The sequence below is a fragment of the Lycium barbarum genome, chromosome 6, assembly GCF_019175385.1.
Source record: "Lycium barbarum isolate Lr01 chromosome 6, ASM1917538v2, whole genome shotgun sequence".
Lineage (NCBI taxonomy): Eukaryota > Viridiplantae > Streptophyta > Magnoliopsida > Solanales > Solanaceae > Lycium > Lycium barbarum.
The window spans coordinates 11410104-11428612 of NC_083342.1; the positions used below are offsets into that span (position 1 = coordinate 11410104).

The window sequence follows — 18509 nt, forward strand, 5'->3', positions numbered from 1 at the left end:
GTTAAATATTAATAAGTTATAATAAATGAATATAAATAGCATTAAATAGCAATAATGTGGCGTCCCAAAATGGAATGAGACGTGGTCGATACTTGCTACCATCGAACCGCGTACAGAACGAAAATGCGTATTTACAATTAGATCAGAAATAATGTTCAAATTTTATTGTCTTATTCTTTCATCATATTTTTTAACGGAAAAAGGGTCAAAAATTCCTTAAACTATGCGAAATTGTAAAAAACAGGGTCACTATATTCCTTATTGTCTTATTTATTGTGACTTTATTACTGATTATCCTATTTAGTTGATTTATTTTTATTTCTATTGTCAAAATAATTATATCAGAACTAATATTATTCTGCCAGATATACATATGAACGGATTTTGAAGCAGACAAACGGTACATGACTTGCAACTATGACTTATGTACTTCAATTAGGATTTTTTCATATCAATAATAATTGAGTATTCTATCCTAATAACTACTACTCCTTTGAGGATGTACTCCATAAAATTAATGATGATAAGCTAGAGATCAAAAGGAAAACATACGTTGATTGAATTTTTGCACAATTTCTACAAAGTGTTACTTTGATTCGGCAACAACTTCTTGATATGTATGCAACAACAAAAAGAAGGGGACTATTGTATCTTAAAGATAAGACAAAAGCTTTTAGACGTGAAATATTTCTAACCATAGTTGATGTTGCACATACTCAAAGTTAAGTTGTATGTTGCGGAATATCAAAACACAAGGAAATCATCAAGTTGTATATTTGATATATGAGAAGATCTACATAATTGAAATCAACAAAAACATTACTATGTTACATTGAATTAATGTTTCTTTTGTAGTGTTTTATTCTACTTCAGTCACAAGTAAAATTTATAATTTAATTGCACTCTGCTTGAAAGTGAAGAATATTCTTACACATTCATAATTTGAAAGAACATCCTATTGTGTATGTTCACACAGTGACAATGAATGGACCGGTCCAAATACATTTTCCATTCATCAATTTGATTTTTCATTTTTCCCTTCATATAATACCTCGAACATATAGTCTTAACTATCAACGCTTCCAAAAGTTATAGCAATCTTTACGAATACGACATAACAAGCTTACAGTAGAAGGTACTTCTTCAAAGATGACATACACAAAACAAATTTAACCAGATAAATGCTTTCTTTACAAGAGTATACAAATGACATATGCTACTATTATCTATATTATTTTAAAAACTTATACTGATTAGCATGGGCTAGTCGTGCAACACACGTGTGCAAAGACTAGTAAACTACATAAACTGAAGAAAACATAGTATGTTGCTTGGACAAGATTTTTCAATTGTATTGATTGGTTTCTTTTTCAAATTTAATTTTAACGAAAAGGAAGAAGAGGTGGAAGAAGGAGCGGAGGAAAAGGAAAAAAAATGATTAACATAGAATCAATAGTTTTAAGTAGAAATATGTATTCTTAAGTAGCATCACTTAAGAAGAAGAAAAACGATGAATAAATAATTAACATAAAATTGGTATTTTTACGTAGGAATAAGTCATGTTGAGGAGCATTACGTAAGAAGAAAATAAATAAATGTTAAATATTAATAAGTTATAATAAATGAATATAAATTGCATTAAATAGCAATAATGTCACGTCCCAAAATGAGACGTGGTCAGTACTTGCTATAGCCAAACCGCGTACGTAATGAAGATGCGTATTTCCAATTAGATCATAAATAACGTGTAAAGTTTATTGTCTTATTCTGTCGTCGTCTTTTTTAACGGCAAAGGTTAAAATATGTCCTTAAACTATGTGAAACTGTGTAAAAAAAAAAAAGGCTCACTATATTCCTTATTGTAAAAAAAAAAAAGGGCTCACTATATTCCTTATTGTCTTATTCGTTATGACTTTATTACTGATTATCCTATTTAGTTGATTTATTTTTGTTTCTATTGTCAGATTAATTATATCACAATTAATATTTTTCTGCCAGATATACATATGAATGGATTTTGAAGCAGACAAATGGTACATGACGTGCAACTATGACTTATGTACATCAATTAAGAATTTTTTAATATCAATAATAATTGAGTATTCTATCCTAATAAGTACTACTCCTCTGAGGACGTACACCATAAAACTAACATAAGGTAGCGATCATAAGGAAAACATGCGTTGATCGAATTTTTGCACAATTTCTACAAAGTGTTACTTTCATTCAACAACAACTTTTTGATATGTATGTAACAACAAAAATAAGGGGACTATTTTATCTTAAAGATAAGACAAAAGCTCTTACACGTGAAATAATTATAACCATAGTTGATGTTGCACATACTCAAAGTTAGGTTGTATGTTGTTGGAATATCAAAACACGAGGAAATCATCAAGTACATTTGATATATTAGAAGATCTATATAATTGAAATCGTCAGAAACATTACTATGTTATATTGAATTAATGTTTCTTTAGTAGTGTTTTGTTCTACTTCAGTCCCGAATATAATTTATAATTTAATTATTCACCGCTTGTAAGTGAAGAATATTTTTACACATTCATAATTTGAAAGAACGTCCTATTGTGTACGTTTTACACAATGACAATAAAAACCCGTCCAAATAGATTTACCATGCATCAATTTGAGATTTCATTTTCCCCTTCATATAATACATCGAACATATAGTCTTAACTGTCAACGCTTTCAAAAGCTATGGAAATCTTTACGAAGACGACATAACAAGCTTACAGCAGAAGATACTTTCGCAAAGATGACGTACACAAAATAAGTTTAACCAGATAAATGCTTACTTTACTCATAAACAAGTGACAGAAGTTAATATTATCTTAAAATACTTACACTGATTAGCATGGCTAGACGTGCAACACACATGTGTAAAGACTAGTAAATTACATAAATTGAAGAAAACATATTATGTTGCTTGGACAAGATTTTTCAATTATATTAATTGATTCCTTTTTCAAATTTCATTGTAACGAAAAAGAAGAAGAGGTGGAAGAAGGAGCGGAGGAAAAGGAATAAATGATTGAAATAAAATAAGTAGTTTTAAGTAGAAATAAGTATTCTTGAGTAGCATCACTTAAGAAGAAGATGAATGAACGATTAACATAAAATTGATATTTTTAAGTAGAAATAGGTAATTTTGAGGAGCATTATGTAAGAAGAAAACAAATAAACGTTAAATATTATTAAATTATAATAAATGAATATAAATAGCATTAAATAGCAATAATGTCATGTCCCAAAACGGAATGAGACGTGGTTGGTACCGCTACCACCAAACCGCGTACGGAACGATGATGCGTATTTTCAATTAGATCGGAAATTACCTGCAAAGTTTATTGTCTTATGTTAATAGTTTGGTCCTATTCCATTTGTTGCAAAACTCATTAATTAGCTAATTAAATTATGATCAATGATCAACCTATACAGTATAAGTGAATTTCCATTAATAGTACCTATAAGAATTGTTTATCAGAAACAACTCCTCTACCTCCCAAGATAGAGGTAAGCTCTGCGTACACTCTACCCTCCCAGATCCAACTTTGTGGGATTCAACTGGGTATGTTGTTATTGTTATTGTATAAGAATTGTCATTCCAAACACTTTCTTTTTGCCAATTTTTCTTCACCTTGGTCAACTTTAGCCGTAGAGAGGTATATTATTGTGCCCAAAATATAACGATAGAATAATCTTTGAACCCAAAGTATAACGAAAAGTATATTTATTATTTAGCCCTTTTTCAATAGTACAGGGATATATTGGCCCTTTTCCATTTCGAAAAAGTGTAACTTCAAACTCTCATGTCCAAAAAGTGAACTTCAAATTCACAAGACTAAAAGTTTAAGAGATAATGATCAAAAACACACCTCATATATCACTTTTTAGCGAGATTCACACTCCAACTATCAATTGTTCCCTTTTCTTATTTGAGCTATCACCATCTACGCATTAAAATAAACCTCGCAACTAACTAGGCCAACTCTGAGTTATTCTCTTTTCCTAACTGAACTATGACGTAGATGCATTATAATACATAGATGGATGATATTAAATCAAGTAGGAAAAGGAAACAGTTGATAATTTAGTGTGAAACTCGCGAAAAAGTGTAGCTCAAGTATGTTTAACCATTATCTCAAAATTTATTGCCCGTTTGGATTGGTTATAAGTTGCTTATAAGCTGTTTTTAGCTTTTTTGAGTGTTTGGCTGGCCAGCTTAAAATCATTTTGTGCATAAAATAAGCCCAAAAAAATAATTAAACCCGTTTGGCTTAGGTTATCTAAAGCAACTTATAAACTGAAAACAACTTATAAGCCAAAAAAAATAATAAGTTAGTCTACCCCAACTTATTTTTTTTTAGCTTATAAGCTACTTATTTTAAACCCATCCAAACTGGTTATTAAACTAGAACTTTTGGCTATCGAATTTCTTTTTCTTGGCTAAGCGGGTGTAAAAAGCTGCACATTTGTATCATTTCCATTTTTTATATTTCTTTTCTAATTTGTTACTGTACCCATTTCTGAGCAGTCGAACAAATTGACATCAAATATAAATTAAAGCATCTATTTGTCACGTTTAGTAAAACTTGGTGAATGTATCCAGAAACCACAACCATTAAGTATCCCCTACAACAATTAAATTTTAAAAAATGGACCTCACAACTATTCCAAAACATAGAGAAGACTTCAGCTGGTCAATCTTCTCAAAGCTAATCCATCCATGTCTCAGTCTAAGCTACAAGTGTACTGGCTGTTGTAGATTCACTGCATAGTAATGGAAACATTCACAATCAGAAAAGGTTAACTCATAAGAACCCTAACATACATTTTTTATGATCAATCAGGGGGATTCAATACCTATCATTTATACATAAAAATCAATTTAGAACTTGTATATACAATGTAATTTCTCGCAAAGAGGGTTCAGATGAATTACTTGCGCCCTGGGCTACGGTAACCATGTGGTTGAAGATTCTTGGATAGGAGAATCATTAGATTTTGGCACCAGCTCGTAGAAAGTAAGTCAATTTTCAGAAGACAATCAAAAATAGGTTATATTGCATTTCAAAGCTGGTTTTTCCAAAAAGTTACATTAGAAATGGAGTGTATCAGGAAGAGAGTCTAGTAGTGTAATGCAATCCAAAGCAGCTATATATGCCAATAGCCCTCAGTGAAAGAGTACTAACTAAATGGGCTACTCCATTTGCTTCTACTTAGTGTTGGAATGTAACCTTACATGGGTCATGTAAGAACACGTGGTCCAAAACTATATGACACATCAAAGTCATGGAAAGGACAACACATAAGTGTCTACCCTGAAGTCGGTACAAGAAATTGTATGAGAACTAAGATGCTGGACTCAAAACAAGAACAATTGGTATAGAAACTAACTTGACACATAGCTTTGAAGTCACCGAAAGGACAAGCTAGAAGAGTACAGCATGGAGTAAGTGCAAGCTGTCTTAAGAAAAAAGGACTACTGACTGAGAGTGGTGTGCGCGAAATGAATGGTCCAAGGGGGAAAAGGTTACTTACAGCCAAAGTATAAGGAAGTCGTGAAATACTATGTTACCAGAAGTCATATTAGGTGGATCATAATCAACAACCCCAAACTATAGCAACATGTGAATAAATGTAGTGGTTTTCAATTTGGTAACAAAAACATTACCAATGAACTAACGGTTCAGCCGGACTCTTCAAAAAAATCCTTACCAAGTGGAATAAAAACTGACTAAAACATTTATATCGTTTGGAGATAGTAAGAAGTTAGTAACACAACTAAGAAAGCAATGTTAGAATGGGACAAACAGCAATGTTGCAGCTTAATTCAACAAAAAGATCATTTCCATGAGGAACAAATATGCAAAAAAGCCAGTAATGTTTAAACACACAGGGAAGGAATAGACAGGGGACAATAAAGATAGTTTAATTTTTGAAATGTATAGTACCAACTCTCTTATCTACTCCCTTTCTTTGCTTACTATTCACTTAAACCAATCAATCCTTTAATCATGTAACAAACATAAGCCACGAAGAATCAATAAAACAAAACCAAGAAAGTTGCGCAGGAAAAATTCTCAGTCTCTAGTGTTTATCACAACCTAAAAGAAAACATACAATAAAGATTATCATTTCTGAAAATGACCAACCACAAGAGGCAACTACATCACATAAATAAGGGGAAATGCAAAGTCAAGTTGATAAGCGAGAGAGAGAGAGAGAACAACTTACTATTTCCAGACAGGGGGGAGCTTCTTAGTTTTCTTGTAATAACGAGCAAGGCGGTGAATCCTACTCTCTACCAAAATCAAGCGGAACTTGGAATCCTTGTCCTTTCTGTTCCTCTCCAAATGCTTCCTGATGGCAACTGCCTTCTTAATAAGGTGATATAGATCCTCTGGGATCTCGGGAGCAAGCCCTACCCAATAGCCCCCCCAAAAAAAAAATCCATCAGTTAAATCAATCAACTTTTCTTAATCCCAAACTAATTGGAGCTGTCACTATGAATCGTCTATATATTCCACTCTATTAGCATTTCCTTTAAATATTGAAGTACTTGATATGTTAAATCAATCAACGTGTTAATCTCAAACTAGTTGGAGTAGTCAATATGTATGTTGCTCGGACTATTCAAAAATGTCGACAGATGCATGACGGATACTCCAAAAGTACTGAATTTTTGGAGAATCCGACATGGGTGCGGCAACATTTTTGGAGAGTTCGAGCAACATAGGTCAATATGATTCATCTATATAGTTCGCTCTATCGGAAGCAAATTTTGTTCAAATATTTAACTAATTGATATGTTAAACTAAATTTTGCCTAAATCTAATCGCAATGGAATTCTTGCAGCATTAATAATCTCAAAAGAAGATTAAATCTCATACCGTGAGCCTTGAGGATACGCAAAATCTTGCTTCCTGTGACACTCTTGACTTGAGCAATTCCGTGAGAATCACGAAGAATCACACCAATTTGTGAAGGTGTCAATCCTTTCTTCGCAAACTTGCAGATATTGTCCTCAACCTAAAAATATAGAAACATAATCATACAGTGATCTTATCATCTATCTGTTCCTATATCAAAATATACTACATTAAGGGCCTGTTTGGACATGAAGTTGCTGTTTTTTCCCAACTTTTTTTCAAAAAACTGTTTGCTTAAACATTATAGACAATTATTCCATAATAAAACTACTAACATTTTTTAAAATGAAACACGGCTTTAATTTTCAAAAGAAAAATTTTCATAAAAAGCTACTCCATAGTTTAGAGCGTAATTACAAAGCGTAGCCACAAATTGCGTATTTACAAAACGTAGATACAGTTGCGCATACAGTAGCTATAATTCAGAGTCGTATCAATGTGTGGATTAGCTGAAATAGCGAGTATCAGCTGTATCAACGCATAATGTATCAGCTGAAAATGCGCGAAAGAGCTATATCAACGCATACAGTTACGCCTGTGTGTAGTGTATTTGCTACAAAACCCAAAACGTAGCCACATTTCGTAAATACAGTCTAAATGTTTGCCAAGTCAGCGTAATTTTTTCTTTTCAAAAATTAATATACTTTTCAACTTAATTTCGAATACTATTTTTTTTTTCAAATATCACCAAATTCATGTCCAAACGCAAAAAAAAAAAAATGAAGATTTACATCTGGAGCAGAGATCTTAAGCCAACTTGGAGGAGTTCTCTTGTATGGTAGAGCTGAAGCTGATATACCTTTACTGAAACCAACAAAAAAAAAATATATGATTTATTTTTTATTTATTTATTTTGAAAAAAATGGTTAGAAGTGAATTAAAGCATTGGAGAGAAGAGAAATACATACCCACGACTGTGCATACGACCCATGGTGAAGATATGTGAGTGAAAGTGTAGGTTTGGTTTGTTGAAAGAATTTGACAAACCCTAGATTATTAGATTTCTGTAAGGTTTATTATGGAAGTAAAGGGGTTATTTGGGGCTTGAATTTTGTTGTTGCATGTTTAGAATGGATTGGGCCATGAAATCTTGGGTCCAGTATTAGACATCCAAACCATGGCTCATTTGCACTTTGACCCTATTTTGTGTTGGACTCTAATTTTTGTTCCTCGAAACAAATAATTTTTTTGTAGGGCCGAAGTCATATTTTCGCATTATAAGTTATGCTGGAGTCCTTAAAGAACTTAGACCCTGTTAGTCGCTTGTTTGATTTTGAAGAGCAAAAACTAGACCAGCTCATTTGAAGGACAAAAATTAAATACCTATCCATTTGAAAAAATTCGTTGGAAAGAAATTTTATTGTCCATCAGGCATAAGTTACAAAAGTTCTAACTTTTTCCTATAAGATAGAACTTGTTGTCAATTAATCAGTTCGCTGTTTTGAAATATCCTAGACGCCTACCTTATAGGCAAGAGCTAAAAGTTATACTTTATGGGCAATAAAAACTTTTCTATGTTGCCCATAGAGTATAAGTTCTAACTCTTGCCTATAAGGCATGACTTATGATCAATTGAGCATGTTCGTTAAACTAATTTATGTCACAGCTTATGCACAATGGACAATAAAAGCTTTATCTAGCGAATTTTCTGAAGCGGAAGCTATTTTTCAAAAAAATTGTTAAGCGGGGCCAAAAATCAAAACCACCCCTTATTGAGGCCATTTGTAAACTTAACCCCCTGTTGCTCATTTAATGAAATTATCCAGACCAAGTTCACTCAGCATAAATTCTGTAATATTTACCTTCGAAAGCTGAACTCTGCCCCGCTCGGTATAAGTTATGTAGGAATTAAGCTATGCGGCATAAGTTATACAGTATTTTCATATTTTATTGTGGTGAAAGTTTTACAGTGTCCGGCATAACTTGTGAGATATTATAATACATAAAATGTGTCATCTCCTTTAATTATACGCATCAATCTCAAGTAGAAAAGTATGGGTTTTTACGGCTTATTGAAGCGAATGCGTATAATTAAAAGAGATGACATATTTTATATAATTAACTTAGCTATCTAAAATACGAAAACACACACGACTTTTTTTCTAAAATTTGAACTGAAACTGTCAAATTGAAATACTTTATTAGAAATTGAGGCGTCCAATTGAAACCTGACTTAGTTTGAATATGGAATATTCGTGCAAATTTAAGTGCTACCTATGCATTAAACCAAAAATAAATGCATGTTTTAAAAATATCTTCTATATCAAAATTTTCACAGTAACATGTTTTCAAAACAACCCCTTATTTCATGCTACGTGTTTTTACTTTTCATTTTACATTATCCACGTCCCCACCCCCACACTCCTTCCTGCCCACGCCCCACCCTGTACCAATATACTTTCCCAATTCCTCTATGTACCGACAAAGAAAACTGTAAGAGTTAATAGAATATTTGGCATCATCGGTAATCCTAAAGGCTCAGTCTTTTTCCTTTTTGTACTCTTTTTAGCATGTTACTTTTCAATAGTTGCGCTTGGTGTAGTATGCTGCAGTTTATAGTTTTTTTTTTTTTTTGTTACAGCATTTTAACAGCCTTTTAAGCTTATGTGTGAGTAAAAAATGACCAAATCTTAAAAATTATTTCTCCCCTTCTTTTACCTTTTTGTACTCTTTTTAGAATGTTGCTTTTCAATAGTTATGCTGCAGTTTATAGTTTCTTCTTAGAATGTTACAGGTTTTAACAGCCTTAAAGCTTATGTGTGAGTAAAATATGACCAAATCTTGAAAAATATTTTTCCCCTTCTTAGTTAAGAGATGATGGTTGATAAACTTATAGAAGTAGGCAAGTAGCAAACAAATAATATCATTTTTCCTTTTGAGACCCAAAAATGTATTTAAGAAGTAAGTATTAATGGAAGGTGTTAAGTTATGTTACACATCTGCTAGTTGAGGTGTGTGCACCTTTTTTTTTTTTTTTTTTTTTAAAGACTTTTCCTTTTTTTTTTTTTTTTGAAGGCGGAGTTGGAATTTCAACTTTGTGGTTTCTGAGTAACTTCAAGTGCTAATGACTAAGTTCAAAATTTAATATTTCTACATACTTAATGAATTTTTTTAATATAAAAACAGTGTCTGATAAAAAGCTATTGGGTTTCATCGAAACCGTGCGCTTGCTTCTAACTCCGCCCCTGCATGTTCCCGTTCGATATGGTATATATTTCAAGGCAAAATAAATATTGGTATAACATAGATATTTGGAGGAGATAATTGACCGATATCAACTGTAATGCACCTTATTTCTTATGTTGATTGACAATGTGAATAGCAGTTCTGTCTAGATAGTTTGGAGATTTATTCCGTGTTATTGCTTATTTTCTACAGGTTCTTGGTGATTATTGTTATACGATGCCTCCTAAGGGTAGAAATTGTCGTCGAAGTTTACCTCCTGACTTCCTTAGCAACCTTCCTGATAATGTAATCGACCTCATTTTGATTTGTTTGCCTTGTAAAGATGCCGTGAGAACAAGCATCTTATCGAGGAAATGGAGGTATAATTGGTGTAGACGTACAGAGTTGATGCTTGATGCATCTCCATGGATATCACAGATGGACCCTACAATCAAATTTACAAATACTATCAACCAGATTATGACGCTTCACGAAGGACCAGTTACTAAGTTTACCCTCGACGTTGGTTCTCTCAAAAGTTGTCCTGATATTGACAACTTCATAAATTTTCTCTTTAGGAATGGCATTCAACATCTTGTTCTTCGACTTCCATCAGTTCAATGGGGTTACATATACAAAGTGCCTTCTTCACTTTTCACATGTTTGCAGTTGAGGCATCTATCTCTTCATCATTGCTTAATACATCCTCCGTCGGTCCTTCAAGGGTTTCACAAGTTAATCAGCCTGGAACTATTTAGAATCTCAGTTTCTTCTGAATTGCTTGGAACTTTGATATCTCTTTGCCCGTTGCTTGAGCAGTTGGCGCTGGAAATCATAGAAGTTTTAAATATAATTGAAATTAATGCCCCCATGCTGAGATCCTTTGATTTCAAAGGCTGCATAAGTTCTATCTGTCTAAAGAATGTCCCCTGTTTGGCAAAAATATCTCTGATAGGTGAGGATTCTTATGAGGACATGGAGAATTTCGATTTGGCAGAGTTTTTCGAGTCTTGTTATGCTCTTGAGCACCTCCTCTTCAACTTCTTTAAAAGTCAGGTAGATTTTGCTTCGTGACTTTATTGTTATGCACATTCATAGATTGAACTTCTTTTGGGCCGACTCATCTTGAAATTTGGTATTTTTTTCCTAGCTCCTTGATGATGCTCTAGATGAAGCACCAACAAGGCTTCCCTTTGATCTTAACCATGTCAAACATTTTCACCTGCCAAGAATTGAGCTGGTGGAATCATATGGGTTGTCATGTGCTCTTTGCTTGATAAGAAGCTTTCCATATTTAGAATATCTTGAAGTTGGGGTTCGTAGTGCTTTGACTCTTTTCTTTCTCCCTTTCTTATTTAGTACCTGTTTTTTTTCATATTTCATAGATCCTGGATCATCTGAAAGTCGACTTCTCTTATGGTTTTTAGGTTTACCTTGAAGAAGATAATGGTATTGTAGAATCCCTGGAACTTGAATGGTTCTCCAATGTGACATTTAATCATCTCAAGGAAGTTAAGTTAGAACGCTTTACAGGAACAATGCCTGAGCTGCAGCTTATCGAGCTTTTCTTAGCTAAGTCCCCGGTGTTGGTGAGAGTGCTAATTGATACATGGCTTCTAGATGGTGAGGATCCTGACATAATGTTAAATGCATCAACAGAGCTATCAAACTATTATCTTGCATCACCTAAAGCAGAAATAGTCTACATTAAGTAGTATAACAAATGTCGATGTAGTAGTATATATGATACTATGTTTTGCCTTGCTGTAACAAGATAGAGAGACTAGTGACAGAATTTTTTAAGGCCATATGATGGACGGTTTGGGTTGAAAGAAATGATAGAACTGTTGAAGGCCATAGGAGAAATTTACAGTCTTAAACAAAGATGTCTTATTTTGCTAGCTTTTTGGTGCAACCTGGTTATTGTACAGGATGTTCATGTAATTTTAGATACAATTTGGGAATTTGGGATCTGTACGATATGAAGCTATGTTTTATCGCACTGGCTTAGTGCAAGCATTTATAAAATCTTTGATTACTTATCAAAAAAAAAAAAGAAAAAAGAAAAAGATAGAGAGACTAGTGAACACTATCTGTTTGGGAAATGAGCATTCTGGATGGATGATTTGATTAGTTTGTATCACTCCCCTTCACCCAACTTTGTTTTAACCAAACATTGTAAATTGTCATAGGGTTACTCTGCACCTTTTTTTATCATTCATGGTTTGAAGATTCAAGTCAATTTGAGGTGGCCACCATTAACTTTTGGCACACTGAAAAGAAGAGGTAGGAAAATCACAAGATTTGAAGTGGGACGTAGTTGCCAAGCAAATTAATGGACTATGCTTTTAAACTTCTTTTTATCTTTGCTTCATTTGCATTTTTTATCCTACCCTTTGTTGTCGCTATTTTTCTTTCAATATTGCTTTGATTACTTCTTTTGAGCTAAGGATCTATCCGAAATAACCTCTCTACCTCACAAAGATTGGGGTAAGGTCTGCGTACATCTTTCCCTCTCCAGACCTCACTTGTAGAAATTAACTCGGCATGTTGTTGTTATTGTTGTTGCTGCTTTTAAACTTCTTTTTGTCCCACCATTCCAACTATAGATTAATTCAACTTCTTTACATATTCAAGAATCAATTGCCATCTTCAAACCATGAATATAGTACGCTCAAACAATTTCTCTGTTCCTTTTTCTATACTTCTCTGAGGTTTTTAAATAACTACTTCAGGTTTAGTGACTGTTATGTGGTTTTGAAGCGGAATCTTGTTAAACGTGCTTATGAATGATCAAGTCACAATGATGTTAACTTGACACATCAACTTATTAGACTGTAAATTATTGAATATCAACCCTTAGGGGTTGGCTTGGTGGCAATTGACTTGAGCCTTGGGGTGCTCCCTTTCAAGGTCTCAAGTTCGAAACCTACTGGGTGCAAACAATTTCTGAGGGCCATCGGACTGGGTAAAACCTGAATTAACCGTGGTGCACTTGCGGGAAACTCCTTGTCGAGGGCCTGTGCACCCCCGGGATTAGTCGGGGCTCTAAGAGACCCGGACACCCGGTGCTTAATCAAAAAAAAATTATTGAATATCAAACTAAGAATGAGTTTTCTGCATTAGTCGGGGCTCTAAGAGACCCGGACACCCGGTGCTTAATCAAAAAAAAATTATTGAATATCAAACTAAGAATGAGTTTTCTGCACTCCAGCATGGTAAAATGTAACGAGTGGTTCTAGAGACAATTTTATCATTTTCTTTTAGAAAAGATAATTTTATCATATTGTTTAGAAAGGCTAACATAAAATTGACATTTGACGGGACATTCGTGGTGTTTCTGGTTAAACTTTTTACACTGTTCTAGTTGAATCAAACAGACTAAGAGCTGTTTGGATTGGCTTATAAAGCTTCTTAAGCCAAAACAATTTGTACATTTGTAGTGTTTGGTAAGGTAAAAAAGTGCTTTTAAGCACTTTATTTTAAACCGGAATATCGAATAACAAAAATAAGCCAAAAGTCAAAAGTTGGGCATTCCCAACTTATATAAGTCTTTTTGAATTTTAAGTTGTTTTGGCTGAAAAGCCGCTTAAAATAAGACCATCCAAACGGGTTCTATATAATATCTAGAATGAACTACTGTAACGGTAGTTTTCTTCTTGTTCTGTAGCAATAAGATACTTTTATAATACTTGCATTATATCACCAACTGAGTGCAAAATTGTTGAGTGTGCGAATAAAGTACTACGTTGGTAGCTGAAAAGAAAAAGGGCTACTTATAAGATGTTGGATACTCTTAATGATGTAAGGCTTTTTGAGGAAAGTCGTGCGGGCTTGGCCCAAAGCGGACAATATCACATTATATTAAAGATATTTTTGGGGGAAAAGGACACTGTGTGTCCACTCAGCCAAACTAATCCCACATTTAACCACTGTTTGGGCTTAATTCCACTAGGTGTCCGTTCGGCCCAAAATAATGCCAAGGCTGACCGACCCAACAACTCAGGCGCTTAAAAACAAACAAAAAAAAAAGACTTTTTGTGGCGACTAAGTCGCCACTAAAGGGCTGCTACAGCATATATACATATGTTGGAATTATATATACACTTTATATACAAGAATTATACAGTTTATATACATATGCTGGAATTAATCATACATTTATTTTACATAAATTATACATTTATTATACACATATTATACAATAATGATATGATTTTTTTTTACATATACAATAGTGATACATATTATATACCACAATGATACGGTTTCTATTATACATTTTTTATACGTATGGTACACTTTCTATACAAGACTGATCAGTTTATATACACATGCTGGAATTCTATATACACTTTATATACAAAAAATGATAAATATTATATACAAAAATGATACAATTTTCTATTCTATACAGGGCAATTGCACTGTGTTGATACACATTATATACACAAATGATACATATTATATACAAAAATGATACATAACTTAGTGATTCATATTTTATACAGTTTCTATACATTACAGATAGGTACTGATACATATTTTATACACAAATGACACATATTATATATAAAAATCGCCTCAAACATTTTTGTGTTTGGGTTTTTATTTAAAAATTGTCTTATTTAAGTTTTGGCTAATGGATGAGATTAGTTTAGTGGGTATAATTAGGGTTTGGGAAAAATTGGGTTAGAGGGTGGGATTAGTTTCACCTCACCGGCCATGTGTGTCCTTTTCCCTATTTTTGGACCATTTAGCCCAAGTGTGGCGTGGAGCCCGACTTAGTGTCTTTGTCAATCTATGGGACAGTTTACGACCTTTACCCATAGCTTTGAAGACGCATACACAGCTTTTGGGCTCCAGTGATCGTAAATACTCTGACGATGTGGGTGACACACAAATATGTTAACTCTCTGACCCATGAATTATAATAATGAGTCATGTGGAATTTAGTTCGAGAAAAGATTATTGGGTGTGTGAACAAAATATTCAAAGCGGATAATAAGAGTATTTTTGGACTGTTTAGCCCAACAAAAAGACACCCTTTAGCATATATCACTATTCACTAGTATAAATAATGCAAAATTTTATAAGGTGGAGCCTACTCTCATAGTCACACTTCAGAATTCGATGAAAGTCTCTTCCATTTGCATTTTTGTACCTCTTTCCTAACTTTATGTCTAGTCGTCCATCAGAATTTCCCCTTTGTGATTTTTTCTATCTTCCCATATTAAAAGAATTCAGTCAAACAACTCGAATTTTTTTTTAATTCCTTGCTCGATGTAGTCCCCAAATTTTCAATTTTTTGAGGTGCAATCTTTGGGTTGCACCCTCTATCCATCTTTTTCTCGAGAATCTAATCCTATGGTCTCTATTGTCTTAACGTCTACATGCAAAAACAAAAGATTCCTGGTTAAAAGCTTATCTTTTGGGATTCTTATTTATACTGTACAACAACGCAACAAAGTCCATAACAGAAAGTATATTACCTTTTTATTTAAAGTTTTAATCAGTATGTAGTGAATTGCAGTAAAATACGTGTATGATTAGTATGCATACATTACACCGAGTATACACCAATAACGGCTATAAAATGTTACAGGCTTACAGTTAGGTGGGGTGAATTTCTTTTTAGCCAGCTGGCTAAAAATGTCAAGAACTCACGCAAGCATAAAGCTTTTATACACTGAAAGTGTCAAAAGATTTGTTACACTATTAGCCTATTCTTGGAGTACCTATAACTGGTATGCCCTCGGATAGAATTATTTTATTATGTCAAGTAATTCCAACTTTAATATTCCGTATTTGAAACGAGAAATTCAGGATTAACTCAAGGGGTAAAAATCATTTAATAAAAATAGAGATAGTACCATTTATATTTCTACTATTAAAAAGAGCCGGTTGGGCTCACTTTCTCGTCGTCCGTTCCAATTTAATAAAAAAAAATTATGGGTCCCATATATATTAAACAACAACTAACATTAAAAAAAATGTGGGCCCCATAATTCATATACATATATATATCCGTTCCAATTTAATATATAAAAAAACAACTAACATTAAAAAAAAAATTGTGGGTCTCATAATTCTAATATATATATATATCCGTTCCAATTTAATATATAAAAAAATTGTGGGCCCCATATATATTAAACAATAACTAATATTTAAAAAATAGTGCAAATTAATAATGTCAAAAAAATAAGTGCACCCCATATTAAAAAATCAAAAAATATTCATGTAATTTCCAAAGTATCTCATTAAGTCAATAATGATGGATTCATTGTCACGTGCGTATTCGTAGCAAACTTAATAATGTCAAAAAAAAAGTGCACCCATATTAAAAAATCAAACAATATTCATGCAATTTCCAAAGTATCTCATTAAGTCAATAATGATGGATTTATTGCCACGTGCGTATTCGTAGCAAACACTAATATAATAAAATTTTAAATACGGAGCACAAACTACAATGTTATATTAATCGTGTTTTGAACATAGTATTCCATATTGACAAAATCAAGCGATATATAAAAAATAAAAAAAATAAAAAAAAGTGAATCCCATATTAAAAAAACAAACAATGTCAAAAAAAAAAAAGTGCAAAAACAAATTATGGGCCCCATAATTCTAATATATATATATATATATATATATATATATATGCATAAAAATAGTGCAAATTAATAATGTCAAAAAAAAAGTGCACCCCGTATTAAAAAATCAAACAATATTCATGTAATTTCCAAAGTATCTCATTAAGTCAATAATGATGGATTCATTGCCACGTGCGTATTCGTAGCAAACACTAATATAATAAAGTTTTAAATACGGAGCACAAATTACAATATTATATTAATCGTGTTTTGAACATAGTATCCCATATTGACAAAATCAAGCAATATATATCAAAAAAAAAGTGAATCCCATATTAAAAAAAAACAATGTCAAAAAAAATAAGTGCAGACTTTGTATTCGTAGCAAACACTAATATAATAAAGTTTTAGATACGGGACACAAATTACAATGTTATATCAATCGTGTTTTGAACATAGTATATATATATATATATATATATATATTATATGCATAAAAATAGTGCAAACTAATAATGTCCAAAAGGGTGGGCCCCATACTAAACAACACCAAGCAATATAAAAAAAAAAAAAAACTATATAAAGCTAGACCCATGCTTCGTCGTCCGTTGTCCCTTAAAAAAAAGGGTGGGCCCCATACTAAATAACACCGAGCAATAAAAAAAAAGGAAGAAAAAAAAGTGGAACTCACCATCTCCAAACTCATGGGAAAAAAAAAAGTGGACCCTATATTATCAAAATTAAGCAATATAAAAAATAAAAAATAAAAAAAGTGAACCCCATATTAAAAAAAATATAATGTTAAAAAAAAAAATACTGGCTTTGTATTCGTAACAAACACTAATATTATAAAATTTTAGATACGGAGCATAAACTACAATGTTATATTAATCGTGTTTTGAACATAGTATATGTATATATATTTTATGCATAAAAATAGTACAAACTAATAATTTCTAAAAAAAAATAGTGCACCCCATAAAGGGTGGACCTCATACTAAACAACATCAAACAATATATATATATAAAAAAAAAAGTGGAACCCACCATCTCCAAACTCACTGTAAAAAAAAAAGTGGACCCCATATTAACAAAAAATAAGCAATATCAAAAAAAAAAAAGTGAACCCCATATTAAAAAAAATATAATGTCAAAAAAAAAAATGCAGACTTTGTATTCGTAGTAAACACTAATATACTAAAGTTTTAGATACGGAGTACAAACTAAAATGTTATATTAATTGTGTTTTGAACATAGTATATATATATATATATGCATAGTGCAAATTAATAATGTCAAAAAAAAAGTGCACTCCATATTAAAAAATCAAACAATATTCATGTAATTTTCAAAGTATCTCATTAAGTCAATAATGATGGATTCATTGCCACGTGCGTATCAATCCATTAGTGGGAGCAAATGAAATTGCTTTTCTTCAAAAAGTTAAGTAGTCAAACCATACAGTTTTTTTTTTTTTTTTATATTAGCCTGAGATCTAATTTAGATATTAAACTGTTGTATTTGCTATTCCGCCATGTCATTTATTTGTTATGTTCACTAAAATAAATATACTTAAAATATTTATATTTTAAAATAAGATAGAATTTAATTAATTTTTTATTTTTATTCTTACTCTAATAAATGTGAAAAGAGATTAATGTCGTAAAAAAAAAATCAAATGGAGATCAAATAATGAATAAGGTAAATTAGTCAAATTATAATTCTAATCGACGTTTTCTTAAAAAACCATGCAAAAGACAACATGACAAGTAAAATGAGCTAAACCGAGAAT

At 32.2% G+C, this 18509-nt stretch overlaps 2 protein-coding genes across 2 annotated transcripts; one reads left to right on the plus strand and one right to left on the minus strand.

Moving 5' to 3' along the window:
• Positions 1 to 4577: 4577 nt before the first annotated feature.
• Positions 4578 to 8015, minus strand: LOC132600776 (small ribosomal subunit protein uS15). The gene is made up of 5 exons (XM_060314157.1): positions 7862 to 8015; positions 7685 to 7757; positions 6915 to 7053; positions 6259 to 6445; positions 4578 to 4791 (listed from the first exon to the last, which is right to left on the minus strand). The coding sequence occupies exons 1-5, from the start codon at positions 7882 to 7884 to the stop codon at positions 4758 to 4760; spliced, it is 456 nt and encodes a 151-aa protein (XP_060170140.1). The 5' UTR covers positions 7885 to 8015; the 3' UTR covers positions 4578 to 4757.
• A 1245-nt stretch (positions 8016 to 9260) lies between these two features.
• LOC132599552 (F-box/FBD/LRR-repeat protein At1g13570-like) lies at positions 9261 to 12286 on the plus strand. Its single transcript, XM_060312889.1, has 4 exons — positions 9261 to 9417; positions 10332 to 11174; positions 11269 to 11433; positions 11546 to 12286. Exons 2-4 carry the CDS (start codon positions 10356 to 10358, stop codon positions 11831 to 11833), a joined length of 1272 nt encoding a protein of 423 aa, XP_060168872.1. The 5' UTR covers positions 9261 to 9417; positions 10332 to 10355; the 3' UTR covers positions 11834 to 12286.
• Positions 12287 to 18509: the final 6223 nt, after the last annotated feature.

What these genes read in the sequence shown, in the direction of transcription:
- LOC132600776 (XM_060314157.1), bottom strand. Translation starts at nt 7,884, where the DNA reads ATGGGTCGTATGCACAGTCGTGG. An exon ending in GCGTATCCTCAAGGCTCACG is followed by an intron (nt 6,446 to 6,914) that starts GTATGAGATTTA and finishes GCTATTGGGTAG; the next exon opens with GGCTTGCTCCCGAGATCCCA. An exon ending in CTCCCCCCTGTCTGGAAATA is followed by an intron (nt 4,792 to 6,258) that starts GTAAGTTGTTCT and finishes ATTACTATGCAG; the next exon opens with TGAATCTACAACAGCCAGTA.
- LOC132599552 (XM_060312889.1), top strand. Translation starts at nt 10,356, where the DNA reads ATGCCTCCTAAGGGTAGAAATTGTCGTCGAAGTTTACCTCCTGACTTC. An exon ending in TCAACTTCTTTAAAAGTCAG is followed by an intron (nt 11,175 to 11,268) that starts GTAGATTTTGCT and finishes TTTTTTTCCTAG; the next exon opens with CTCCTTGATGATGCTCTAGA. An exon ending in TAGAATATCTTGAAGTTGGG is followed by an intron (nt 11,434 to 11,545) that starts GTTCGTAGTGCT and finishes TATGGTTTTTAG; the next exon opens with GTTTACCTTGAAGAAGATAA.